Below are 12,877 nucleotides of genomic sequence, written 5' to 3' on the forward strand. Positions count from 1 at the left end.
AAGCCTATGGAATGGGGAGGAGCAGCTGATGGCCGAGCAGACTTGAGTGAAAGCCCCTACCCGGCCGGGCCGAGCTGCCTAAGCTTTGGACCAGAGTGGGTTCCTTTTATGGGAGCCCGCCTTCCAGACTGTGTAGCCTTGAGTGTGGGTCTCATGCAACCTGGCTTAACCCCTCAGAACAGCGAGGGTTTTATTCATGCTACCACCTGTGGCAGGAATACAAATAAAGTCTGGATGATGCGGTAAAGATGACGGTTGGAGTCTATTCACACTGACTGGTAGCTGGGCGGGTGGAAACGCACAGAGAGAAGGAAGGGTTCCACGCTGTCCTTCGTGCTGCTTTTGAACATTCGCTGGCCGCCAGCTCCTGAGAAAAATCCAGGTGGTGGCACAGAGCCACACAGAGTGTCCGCCTCTGGCCGGCGGAGGCTATGCTGAGTTCTCTGGCCCCAGAAAAAGGTGACTTTCTTCAAATGACCCTGTAGGGGAGAGTAGGCACAACCATGTCCCCACCTTTTCCCTCCTCCTTCCATCTGAAAAGGAAGAGCTCACTGTATGAGATTTGAGCATAGATGAAGGAAAAAAGGGGTTTCCCAGGTGACGCTAGTGGTAAAGAACCTGCCTGCTAATGCAGGAGACATAAGAGATGTGGGTTCGACCCCTGGGTTGGGAAGATCCTCTGGAGAAGGAAATGGCTACCCACTCCAGTATTCATGCCTAAAGAATCCCATGGACAGAGAAGCCTGATGGGTTACAGTCCAGGGTGGCAAAGAGTTGGACACAACTGAGTGCCTCAGCACGCAGCACACACGAAGGAAAAAAGATGCCTTTCTTCTGAATGTGGGAAAGATGTCTACTGAATATGTACTAAATACCATGACAAGTACTTGCTGGGAATGTTTACACAGCTCCTTATTTCTTCAACAACCGTGCAACCTAGAGGCTGTGATCCCCAAATTCTATATGAGGAAACTGAGTCGCAGAGAGTGAAAATAATTTGCTCAGGTTCAAAAAGTTTGTACGAGACAGAACCAGGATTCATGCCTAGCTTCCACCTGGTTTGATTCTAAGGTCCTTGCTCTTTCTAAAAAACAATTTATTAAACTAGTAATAGTCTTAAAATATCAGACTGGTCGAGAAGTGAAAAGTATGCCTGGACTTTTCGTTGGGGTTTTAACTTCTGCTTTTCCTTTTCAAAACACGTTACTTTTCAAATTAATGGGAACATTATTATAAGAGGAGACGTGACAGGGCGTTTATTGTTGCTGCTTCTTGGGTGGTTGTGGTATGCGGCCTTATGATTACACCCACAGTGAAAGTATGGCAGAGTCCCAGCGTGACACATCTGAACGTGTTTTATGGTTTGAAGGGGGGAATACCAAGGTTTTGCAAAACTGTAAAACCTTGTGCAAGACCTTGATAGTAAAACACATACATATGTAACTGTTTTAAAGTGTGGAAGTTTTACCTAAAAATCTGATGTTCGTAAAAATGAACCATTCAAAATCTCCAGAAACATAAAACAAGAAGCTTAGTGATTTCTCCACTGGGATGATATCAGCACCTAGAAATGTGGCAACTTCAGAGCACTGTAACCTAGAACCAGTTATTTCTACTAGAAAATTTTGGGACTATGATTTTATCCATTTGCTCGTACCAAACTGAGATGAAACTGAGTTGTTGATAACTAGTGAATCTTAAAAGAAAAAGAAGAAGAAAGAAATTAAGGCGACTAAGGCAGGCATTGAATAGCCTCTCTGTGAAAGCTGAACATTACGATGATATAATTTTGATGAGAAACTGGGAAATATTCATTTTTAGAGTGGGCTGGTATCAGAATCTGTCTTGTGGATGCTATGTGTATATGTTTCAGTTCTTAGAAGACAGAACTATACTTGTAAAATTACATATATAATTTATATATATAAAACTTAGCTCAATATTATCTGTATGAAAATGGAAAATGTTATGATGAAAATATGCAAACAGTTAGGATTTTATGATGGAGGGCAGCAGGCAAAGCTGCAAGCTCACATGTAGAAACATTATTTTTCTAAAATCTGCCTCTTTTAAATGTTATATAAAAAGCAGATTAAAAAAACAACCCAATATGAACTCCAAGAGGATGCATTCAAAAACAGATGACAGGAGGTAACAATCTCTCTGGCCCCAAAGGAAGGCAGTGCATGAACACTTCGTGAACATATATTGGCCCTGGGCACTAAGACGCTGTTCATACTTGCCTAATACAATTTTTTTTGGCACTACAAAGCCCGATGTGATTTTTAAAATACTATCTTCTTGAATTTTTTTCTACAGGCAAAAATATCAAAGGAAAGAGGCAGAAAATGAGCTCGGGGGAAAAAAAAAAAGAAAGACAAGAAAAGCCCAGGAAGAAAGCTGTCATGTTCTGTGTTTCAACTTCACAAAAGAGTTCTGTCTCAAGGTTGAGCCTTTCAAATCTCTTGTCATTCGGGATATGAAACTCTAATTTAGTGGCGTGGCCAGTTGAGGTTCAGACTTAAACATGCTGACGAGCTGAAACAAGAGGTGGCTCACTTTCTTACTTCTGGTTTCCATCCTTGCCTGGCTCCTCACTTGCAAATTCTGACAGTCACTCGCTCTGTGAGCTATGAAAATACCAAGGTGGCGTGGGATCAGTGGGCACCTAATTGAGTTTTACTAGATGAAAAGTTACATCACCCTGCCTCACCTTGGCCCCCTCCACCTTTAGGGGATTGCTGAAGTTTATACAGAGGCTATTTATAAACCACTGCAAGTGATACCTGCATTCATCTTGCACTGTGACATCATCTTCTCATCAATAATTTAAGCCTAAGAAATGGATTAAAGGGACTCTGAAGGGATTTCTCACACATGGAGAAACAGAAAGCAACTCAACTCTCCAAAGGATTCATTTGGCCCTCTTACCTTGTTCTTTGATCTGACGAATTTGCTTCACAGTTTCTTTTAAGATTGCACATTTGTCAGGTTTGAAGTTAAAGTTGTCTATGTCATTAAAATTAGCAAAAATCAGCTCTGCAAGTTCTTCGATATATTTATTTTCCTGTTCACGGTTACGTTTCTCGGTGCTCCTTTTGGGGCTATTATGAAAAAGATAAGAATGTTAACTATATCCAAATACAGACAGCAAACAAAAGTTAAATCCTGAATTTTCCCCAGATGTTGCATTTTTCTTTGTTTGTCTTCAAGTCAACCTTGTCCCAATTGGTAATTACAAATTCCCTTATGCAATCATTTGTTCAATGTGTTTAATGTCTCCCACTTGACTGTATGCTTCATAATGACAAGGATGATCTGCCCAACACCGTGCTTAAAGCGACACTTGGTACAAACAGGCATCAAATCTATTATTAAATAAATAAGAGTTTTAGAAATGGAAAGGAGCTCATGCTTATAAAAAATTTAAGATTAAGAAAGGGAAGTTAAACTAGTTATAACAGGAGTAAATAAACTTCACGGCAAAATAATGAAAATAAATCTTCATCATTTCATACACTTCTTTAGGATGTTAATAATTAAACCCAACGGTCTTTTAAAATAATGTTTAAAAAACCACAGTGCAGCTAGAAACAAAAGTGAAACTGACCCAGGGTCTCTGTTAACTGTTCAGCTGAATGACATGCAAAAAGTAAACAAATGGTCCAAGTTCAACTTGAGTTTTAAAACGTTAATGGAAGGGAGGGAAAAATAAAAGCTGGCAAGATCTTCTCATCTGAATTTGATGAAAGAGCAAACTTAGAAGTTCCCTTTGATAATTACAGGGTGTTATTTTTTTTCCTCAAATACAGCACAGAGTCCACTGGATGACATTCTAACAATACAATAAATAAGAAAAGTACACTGTTCAGAGTAGCAGCTTGCTATGTTCTTAATATATAATTATTTGTATGTAATACCAATCTATAAAATTTTGTAATTTGTAATAGAGATTCATATGCTTGCATTTACATATTAGCATTATTTTCATGAACTAATAAACCTAAGACAGAACACAGTTTCTCTATTTTATAGTGATTGCATGATTTGTCCAAGATCACTCAGTGCCCAGAACTGGGTTTTGCTAAGTCTCATTTTCACTCCTGGCTTCTATTTTCTTAAGTCTGGAGAAAGGAAGGCCATGGCTGCCATGCACTAAAGAGCCAAATTCCAATTCTGGATCCTTCTACCCCTTCCACCTCCCTCCATCACCCCAGCCCCCAAGGATACCAACTAAATGACACACGTGTGAGAAGGGGGAACAGGGGTGGTGGGAGCCGTGCACACCCCTAGAACCAGCAGAACACTGGAAGAGAAGAGGCTCTATTTACCACCCGCCTCCTTGGCCAGGACCGTGGGCTGTGAAGGCAGTTTGGCAGACAGGCTGAAGCTGGCCAGGGAGGACCACGGAATCCAGAGGGTGCACACAGGAGCTGGGGACGGGCTGTAGTGTGGTCAGTGGCCATTCAATCTGCTTATTTTGCTTGGCAACTAGATGGGGAAAAGGCTTTCTGTTCTTTCTTCTGCTCCCAGTGCTCTTCCCTGGTATTCCTCACCCAGTCTTTCTATTGGCCATTGAATACAAGTGGCTGTTTAAATGTTAAAAGCATTTACATGATTTAAATCATCAAAAGAGTGAAGTCTCTCTTCTACCTCTGTTCCCTAGTCCTTATTCCCCCCAATAGGTAACAACTCTTGTGTCTCCTAACTACCCTAAAACCATACGGATTCTTATTTTCTTTTTCTATAGAAATGGCAGGATACTATACACATTTTTCTGAATCTTGCTTTTCCTCTGTAACAATATTCTTAAGAAACTGCTAAATATCAACCCATAAAGAGCGTGCTCACTCTTTTTCAGAGCTATACTGTGTGTGGATGTGTCACAGTTATTTACATAGCTCCCTACAAATGTTTACGGTTTTCCTAATCTTTTGTGTTTATAATCTGTGTTGCAATGAGCAACCTCATATATAAGTCATTTTGCATGTGTCAACATATATCATTGGAAAATTCCTAGAAATGGAACTGCAAGTTCAAAGAGGATATGCATTTATAATTTTAACAGATACTGTGATATTACCCCATATAGAGGTCATAACAACCCATACTTCCACCCATAATATATAACATGAAACTTGTTTTAAAAAATTATTTGTTTTATTCACTGAAGATCCTCAGTCTTTGTAATGAACTCAAAAGCAACAGGATTTAACATTTCATTTCTTGCTCTTAGAAGGAAAGAAAGAGAAAAGGAAGAAAAAAAAAAAAGCTGGTACTTCTTAGCAGCAAACCTTTTTACTATGGGATCTCTTGTCTTTTTGACATTCTAAAAGCAAAAAGGAGTAAAAATGTGAAACATTCAAGATTATGTAGAATAAACTGGTTTTAAGAGTCAGAGTACACAGGGAACCTAGAGGAAGTATGGAGCTTGCCTCTACTTGTAAGAATACAATCTGCAACCGATCAGCATATCTAAAATACAAGTTAAATCATATGTATCCAAAGGCTTGACAGTTAAGGAGAAAAACCAAAGAGAGCATGTGAATCAAGTGTGAAACAGATACGATAAAACCTCAAATCCAAGGCTCAGGTGTGCGTGGTGAGAGTCTCACCTGGGTCCGAGCTGGTCAGGACATTCCTTGCGCTTCCGCGTCTCTGCCCTGGATGGGTCAGGGGTGTTTTCTCCCATCCCGCTCATCTTGAACACATATCAGCAACTGAAACAGAAAACACAGAAAAAGCAAGTGAGGAGAGCTGATGGTCAATTCCTAATGAGAAGACTTTTTTTTTAAGTAACCCTGCTTAAGTTAAACAAATGTCAAGGTGAACAATTAGAAAACAAACAAGCCTATCTCAGTGGGCCCACTCCTGCAACAGGAGCTGTATGTCAACAGCACCTGAACTACGATCTGCTGGCCAGTGTGTCTGCCGCCAGCCTCCAGTTTCAGGAGGAATGGTGCCCCACGTGAGAACTACAGGTGCTGTCAGGGGCTCCTCCCAGTCTCTGTTTGGGGTTGGCCAACATCACATCTGTACTGCAATCACTCACTCGTGACAAACAGCCCCGGGAAAAGGCAGTGCCTCGCCACAAAGCTGTGCTTCCAAATCTGACCAGGTTGCTTTGACACCCCTGTCCTGGCGAGCAACGTCCCTCAAACAGGATCTCCCCCGCTCCCCACCAGGCCTTCCTCTCCCAGTGGCTCCCTCCCTTAGTAGTGACTTCTCACATTCTGCCACCCAGACTCTACCTCCTTCCCTGATTCTAGCTGCTATCACCGAAGGTCTTAAGATGCACTCAAAAGATCAGGAACATTATTGACCTTAGTGGGGGAGGCCATTTATTGGCCCACTTGCTGTATTCCTTTCCCTAAGAAAATAAAAGGATATATAGTAAGAGAATCAGTGTGTTCACATGGGTCATCATGAACACCATCAAAATAACAATTTATATCTGCAAATAACAAGAGCGACAGAGATTTACGTTTCAAAAGAACTATGCAAAAGGACTGGCAAAGATTTTGAGGAAATGGAAGATGGTTATTACTCAAGGTGTTTAATAATTGCTCAGCAGAGAAAAAACCGCAGCCCGAAAAGTTTAACTTAGCATTTAGCAATCTCTCCTTGAGTTCCAATTCTATGCCACTTCCTCCTGCCTTTTGTCCCCCAGGCTTTGAAAACCAACTTCGCCCTCCTTCACTTCCTGCAGTGGCTTCTCATCCTATCCAGCCTGGAAAAATCAGAGGGAAGGGCGAGTTGGGAGAAGGTCAGGGGCTTACAGATGATGCTGGAAGAATGACAGGTCCATTGAGAGCAAGGACAAGGAGGCAGGTGGGCTAGGAGGGCCAGGCAGGCCCGAGGGCGAGAGCACCGTCACACACCCATCCAACTGCCCGGCTGTGCCCAGGCTAGGATCTGGGTGCTCCAGTCAGCACTCTCATGTCTTCTGGCCTCAACTCTGATCCAAGGGGGGAGGGGAATTTTATATATATATATATATATATATTTTTTTTTTTTTTTTTTTTTTTGAGGAATCACATGTAAGGAGAACTAACAGACACTGGATCAGTTGAGGGAGGTGGCGCCAATTACATTCTATTCCAGAGGCTGCATCAGGAGGGGACGATTCTGGAAGCCAGTGTGGGAGGTTCCTGATGCTGGGAGTGACGTAACTAAGCGTCAAGGCCCCATGGTGCACTCACAGGTTTGGGCTGATAAGTACAATCTGTGTTTAGTTACTGTTCATTTAGCATTTATTCTGCACCAAGAAATTGCCAGATATAATTTAATCAGCAAAAACAGACTATGAGAAGCTGGAGAGCAAAGTGGCAGGAACCATACCCAAGCTTCACCACGTTAGTTACGGTACCTTAAGAAGTTATCTCTCATGCCTCGATTACCTTTTCTGTAAAATGGGGATAATCATTATCATCCATAGCACAAGGCCATGGAGCGGCCCAGCAAAGGGTGGAAGTGGGGCTGACATACAGCTCGACATATTCTACTCTTTGCTACAAAGCTACGGTAAGGGGGTGCTTCATCAAAGTAGCCGTTCTTCCTCGAATCACGAGCCACAGGTCAGGTGCGAGAAGCACCAAGATCTGGACTGCCTGGCTCCCACGCTCCAATCCCTACCCCTTCCCTAAATATCATTCATTCATTCCTTCAAACCCTGCCTGCCCGCTGCTGTGACTCAGGCTTGGCGTGTGAGGGCCATGAGAAGGGATGTCTCTCTCTAGAAGAAGATGGGGGAGAGGAGAGAAATCCATGTAGGAGATTTATATAGGAAAAGCTCCACTGAAGAGAAGCAGGTGTCCTTTGTACTGAGACACTCTGCTCGTGGGAAGGAAGCAGGGTCTGAGCTGGGCTGTGAGCACGTGTGGCAGTTGCTAGGGCATTGCAGGAGGTATAAAAGATGGGGGGCTTCCCTCGTGGACCAGTGGTTAAGAACCCACCTTGCAATGCAGGGGACACCAGTTCGATCCCGAATCTGGGAAGATCCCACATCTGTGGGGCAACTAGACCCCTGTGCCACCACTATCGAGCCTGCACTCTAGAGCCCAGGAACTACAACCAGTGGGCCCACCGGCAGCAACTACTGAAGCCTACCTGTCCGAGAGCTGGTGCTCTGTAGCAAGAGAAGCCACCTCAATGAGAAGCCCGCGCGCTGCAACTAGAGAAAGCCCATCCACAGCAACAAAGACCAAGCACAGCCCCAAACAAAAATAAATAAATAAATATTTAGAAGGACAGACGGGGAAGCAAAACCACCAGAACCCAGCTCTGATGACACCTTCCAAACATTCCCTTTCAGTATTTCTCCAGAACCACAATTCCCATGGCTTCACTCACGAGCACGTAAAAAAAAAACAACCCCAAACCATTACTCAACCAATCTGACTGAGCTCTCAACAAGTGACCTAGGGGATTTCCACTCTGGAAATAGCTTTCTATGAATCAAAAAACATTTTTATCATCAAAATAGAATCCCCAATCTGTAACAAAATACCCCATATAGAAGGTATATGTGATAAGTTTGTTGATAAAAAAGCCACCACCCCCCAAAAGTATTTAATAGTAATACTATCAGAATGATCAAAAAGCTTCTCAACATTTAGCTAAATTAAGAGACTGATTTACTTAAAAGTCGTATATACTCAGTTTGGGGATTTAACATTAGTGTCAGCATCATCTACTTTTACTTTTCCTCAAATATATATCAAATAATTCTAACTCTGCATGAAGGGGCAGCACTGATGCATTTCAACAAAGCACTGGAGAGAAGGGAGGTGTGAAGCCAGGAGCACAGGGTTCTGGTCTAAGTACAATAAAACCGTTTGAGCAGAGTTGTAAAGAACCTGCCTGCCAATGCAGGAGACATAAGAAATTTGAGCTCTCCCTGGGCTGGGAAGATCACCTGGAGGAGGGTGTGTCAACTCACTCCAGCATTCTTGCCTGGAGAATCCCATGGACAGAGGAGCCGAGCAGGCTACAGTCCTCGGGGTTGCAAAGAGTCGAACATGACTGAAATGACCTGGAGTGCGCGCATGTTTAATATTTCACTTGAGCTACCAGTGGTAGCTCAAACGGTAAAGTTGTCTGCCTGCAATGTGGGAGACCTCAGTTCGATTCCTGGGTCAGGAAGATCCCCTGGAGAAGGAAATGGCAACCCCCTCCAGTATTCTTGCATGGAAAAACACCATGGATGGAGGAGCCTGGTAGGCTACAGTCCATGGGATTGCAAACAGTTGGACACGACTGAGCAACTTTACTGGTTCACTGGTACCTACCCAAGGCTGGCTCACAAACCACTCTATTTGTAGCTTTAAAACGTCACTCATTTTCTCTTTAAGTTATTTAAATGCCAACTTTCCCCTTTTATTATTATGCGATGGCACCTTAACCCAGCTCCCCTGGAGGCTCAGATGGTAAAGAATCCACCTGCCAATGCAGGAGATGGTTCGATCCCTGGGTCGGGAAGATCACCTAAGAAGGGAATGGCCACCCACTGTAGTGTTCTTGCCTGGGAAATCCATGGAAAGAGGAGCCTGGTGGGCTACAGACCTTGGGGTCGCAAAGAGCCAGACACAACTTAGCAACTAGACAACCTTCAACTCATTTCTTCAAAACCTAAAAATTTCAGCTTTTCCAATTTCTTGTTTTTCTGCGTCTGCCCCATATGTCGTCTTTTTCGAGCAACTTCCCTGGGCTATCTGTGTGTGTCCAGGACACATTGCCCGCCAACCTTTAAACCAGCAGAGGGAAGGAAAAGGACAGGGGTGTGTGTAGTCACTGGCCAAGTTGGGGACAGGCGGATGCACTCTGCCAGCTACAGTAATCAGGCTGAGATGCCCCGATTGAATCACTGCTCATCTATGGGGAAAAACACTCTCAGATGGGAAAAAAAGGAAAGAGTGAATTGAGTACTGGAGCAGGGAGAGGAGGGTGGGGAAGGTGATGACAGGAGCAGACGGCTCCTGCTTGCCTCTCTCCTGCCTGCCACAGGGCCAGAAGCAGACGGAACCCCACAGCACACATGCGGATTTCCGCTCTGCTCCTCAGCTGGGGAAACGACAGTGACAGGACCCTCATCACACAGAAGAACCAAAGGGCTCTGACCTCAACCTTTCTAACTGATGCTCTGAACCGCCTGTCAAGCCTCAGCTGGCAGCAAGCGCTAGTACTGCATGACAGAACACAGGTGTGCAAGTGTGTGTGCACACGCGTCTAGGTGAGTTAGTTTTTTTGCCACCCAAATAAGAGATAAAACCCAAAGACAGACAGGTCTATGGCTTCGAGTATGCATGCGTGCGTGCTCAGTCGCTTCAGTCATATCTCACTCTATGCATAGCTTGCCATGGGATTCTCCAGGCAAGAACACTGGAGTGGGTTGCCATGCCCTCCTCCAGGGGATCTTCCCGATCCTCGTCTCTCACGTCTCCTGCACTGGTAGGGGGGTTCTTTACCACTAGTGCCTGGGAAGCCCTCCAGTCTGCATGCACACAAAGAAAAATCACTGAAAATAAACTGCCAGGCATAAATTGGGAAATTGGGACCGACATATACACAATACTATATGTAAAGCAGGTAATGTATAAGAACCTACTGTATAGAACACGGAACTATACTCAATACTCTGTAATGACCCAAATGGGAAAAGAATCTAAAGAGTGGCTATATGTATATGCATAACTGATTCACTTTGCTGGGCATCTGAAACTTAACACTGTTCAAATCAACTATACTGCAATGAAAATGTATTAGAAAATAAATTGTATACACAGATGAGTTTTAATGAAATTTTGTAGATCAAAGTTAAATATTAATTTCCAACAAAGGGAAGGAGATGGAGAATACAGAAGGGCAGCATTGAAGCTTTAGACATTTTATTTTGTGAGCAGGTTTAAACTAACAGTTTCTTAAACGGTCTACATGTTTTCAACATTCACATGAAATTAACGTTCTTGAGCATTTCTTTCTGGATTCTGAAATGTTCAGTATAAATCATAAAAACTGAAAATGTCACAAGTAAACTCCTGGGTCGTACCTGAAGGAAATTACAGTCATTGAGAATAAGCCAGTTTCTACCAAATACTGGGGGCGGGGGGGAGGGGGGGTGCGTGTGTGAAAGGACGAGACTGGAAAAGAAGTTTCAGTTTGTCCATTCTTGCTATCTAGAGCAAAACAACAGCCCTGCTGCTACTGATAGCACATCTTCGCTTACATCCTCTGATGTCAGCCTGTACAAACTAGACAGTAGAGCTAAGAACCAATGTTTGATTTTCTTAAAGTAACAATACTTCGGGCAGGGGCGTGTGAGTAAACAGTGTCAGTTTAATGCTTAGCATAATATGATGAAAGCAAAATAATATGTTAACCCTCAACATAGCTTAAAAAAAAAAAGCACTCTTTTTGCATGAAATTCATCAATGCAGCTTACAAGGTAACAAAGCAGGTGTTCACAATATAACCTCATGCCATTAAAACCAGTTAATCATCCAGAATTCATGTAAACGGTAATGTGTATTTTATCTTTTATCGGTACTGGCCATCTTCCAAACAGGGACTGTAAAACTGTCAGATTTATTACATGCTGAACAAATTCAGTTAAAGAATAAATAAGGATAATACTACTGCTGAAATCCAAATATAATAAGTGATCAAACATCAGATCTCTATTGCCATTTTCAAGAAATAGTTATAAAACATTAGCCTGCTATGAAATTCCTACTTGCAGATGAAATTTATAATGAAAGGATACACAGCGCTGTTGAAACAACTTTTCTTATCAACACCTAACGTGGGGAGGAGCTGGCCGATAAATCACCCAGCTCTTGATACGAGACCAGAAAGGCTTCTATGCCTCCCAAGGCCTTCTGGCTCTTCTAAAATGCTCTCTACAAGATGCTGCTGCTGCTAAGTCACTTCAGTCGTGTCCGACTCTGTGCGACCCCATAGATGGCAGCCCACCAGGCTCCCCCGTCCCTGGGATTCTCCAGGCAAGAACACTCGAGTGGGTTGCCATTTCCTTCTCCAATGCATGAAAGTGAAAAGTGAAAGTGAAGTCGCTCAGTCGTGTCCGACTCTTCGCGACCACATGGACTGCAGCCCACCAGGCTCCTCCATCCACGGGATTTTCCAGGCAAGAGTACTGGCGTGGGTGCCATTGCCTTCTCCGCTACAAGATCAGGTGACACTACTGTGTATCTGTGGTCTGATTCTTCATAAACTTAGTAAGACAAAGAAACACTCAAGTAATACTAAAAGTGTACATACTTCTGTTTGTTTAAACACTTTTCCATTTCTATCCTATTGAATTCATCATGAGACGACAGTCTTTGAGGGCCCTCCTCAGCTCAGAAGTCCATGTCAAAAGTTAGATGTAGGCATTGTTTCTCTATCGCAAGTAAAAAACATTTGTTCATTCTAAACGGTAAACAATTTTTTCCTCAGAGTATACTGTGTTCCAGGAGGGTCTTGGTTTTACAAAAGCGAATTTTCTGGGTCAGACTCTGAAGAAGTCTAAAAAAACACAGCATCTAATGTTGAAATATACATAATGTGCCTTAAGGATGTAGAGGCTTGAGAAAGGCAGAAAATCAAGTGGGCCAACCCTTAGATGTCAGTTAGATGATACAGCAGTGAAGACAGGGGAGGGGGAAGAAATCACTTTCTAAACAGTGTCAACTAAACAAAATTACCCAAAGCAAACAATATTTTGGCAAGACCCCAACTCTTGGCAGGAGTTAACAAATTTTCCATGCAGTACATACATAGGTTGTATGAAAGGATATATTGTTGGTTCATTCAAACAAGCAGACAAAGAAGCAACACACATACAAATACAACAGAAGCAGGACTATGAACATTTACTGAA

General features: G+C 42.9%; 1 protein-coding gene across 19 annotated transcripts in view; it reads right to left on the bottom strand.

Moving 5' to 3' along the window:
* NCOA2 (nuclear receptor coactivator 2) overlaps positions 1–12,877 on the bottom strand; it is a 285,913-nt gene that overhangs the window by 90,902 nt on the left and 182,134 nt on the right. For 16 of the 19 annotated variants that reach the window (XM_055546219.1, XM_055546227.1, XM_055546220.1 and 13 more), the window contains 2 exons: positions 5,616–5,720; positions 2,932–3,104 (listed from right to left, as the gene is read on the bottom strand). In XM_055546219.1, coding sequence (XP_055402194.1) covers positions 2,932–3,104; positions 5,616–5,701 — 259 coding nt within the window. In that variant the 5' untranslated portion in view covers positions 5,702–5,720. Of the gene's footprint in view, positions 1–2,931; positions 3,105–5,615; positions 5,721–6,251; positions 6,371–12,877 lie in introns of all 19 variants that reach the window. The other 3 variants (XM_055546232.1, XM_055546230.1, XM_055546233.1) reach the window with 1 other exon arrangement.

This window comes from Bubalus kerabau, chromosome 14 (assembly GCF_029407905.1).
Source record: "Bubalus kerabau isolate K-KA32 ecotype Philippines breed swamp buffalo chromosome 14, PCC_UOA_SB_1v2, whole genome shotgun sequence".
Classification (NCBI taxonomy): Eukaryota; Metazoa; Chordata; class Mammalia; order Artiodactyla; family Bovidae; genus Bubalus; species Bubalus kerabau.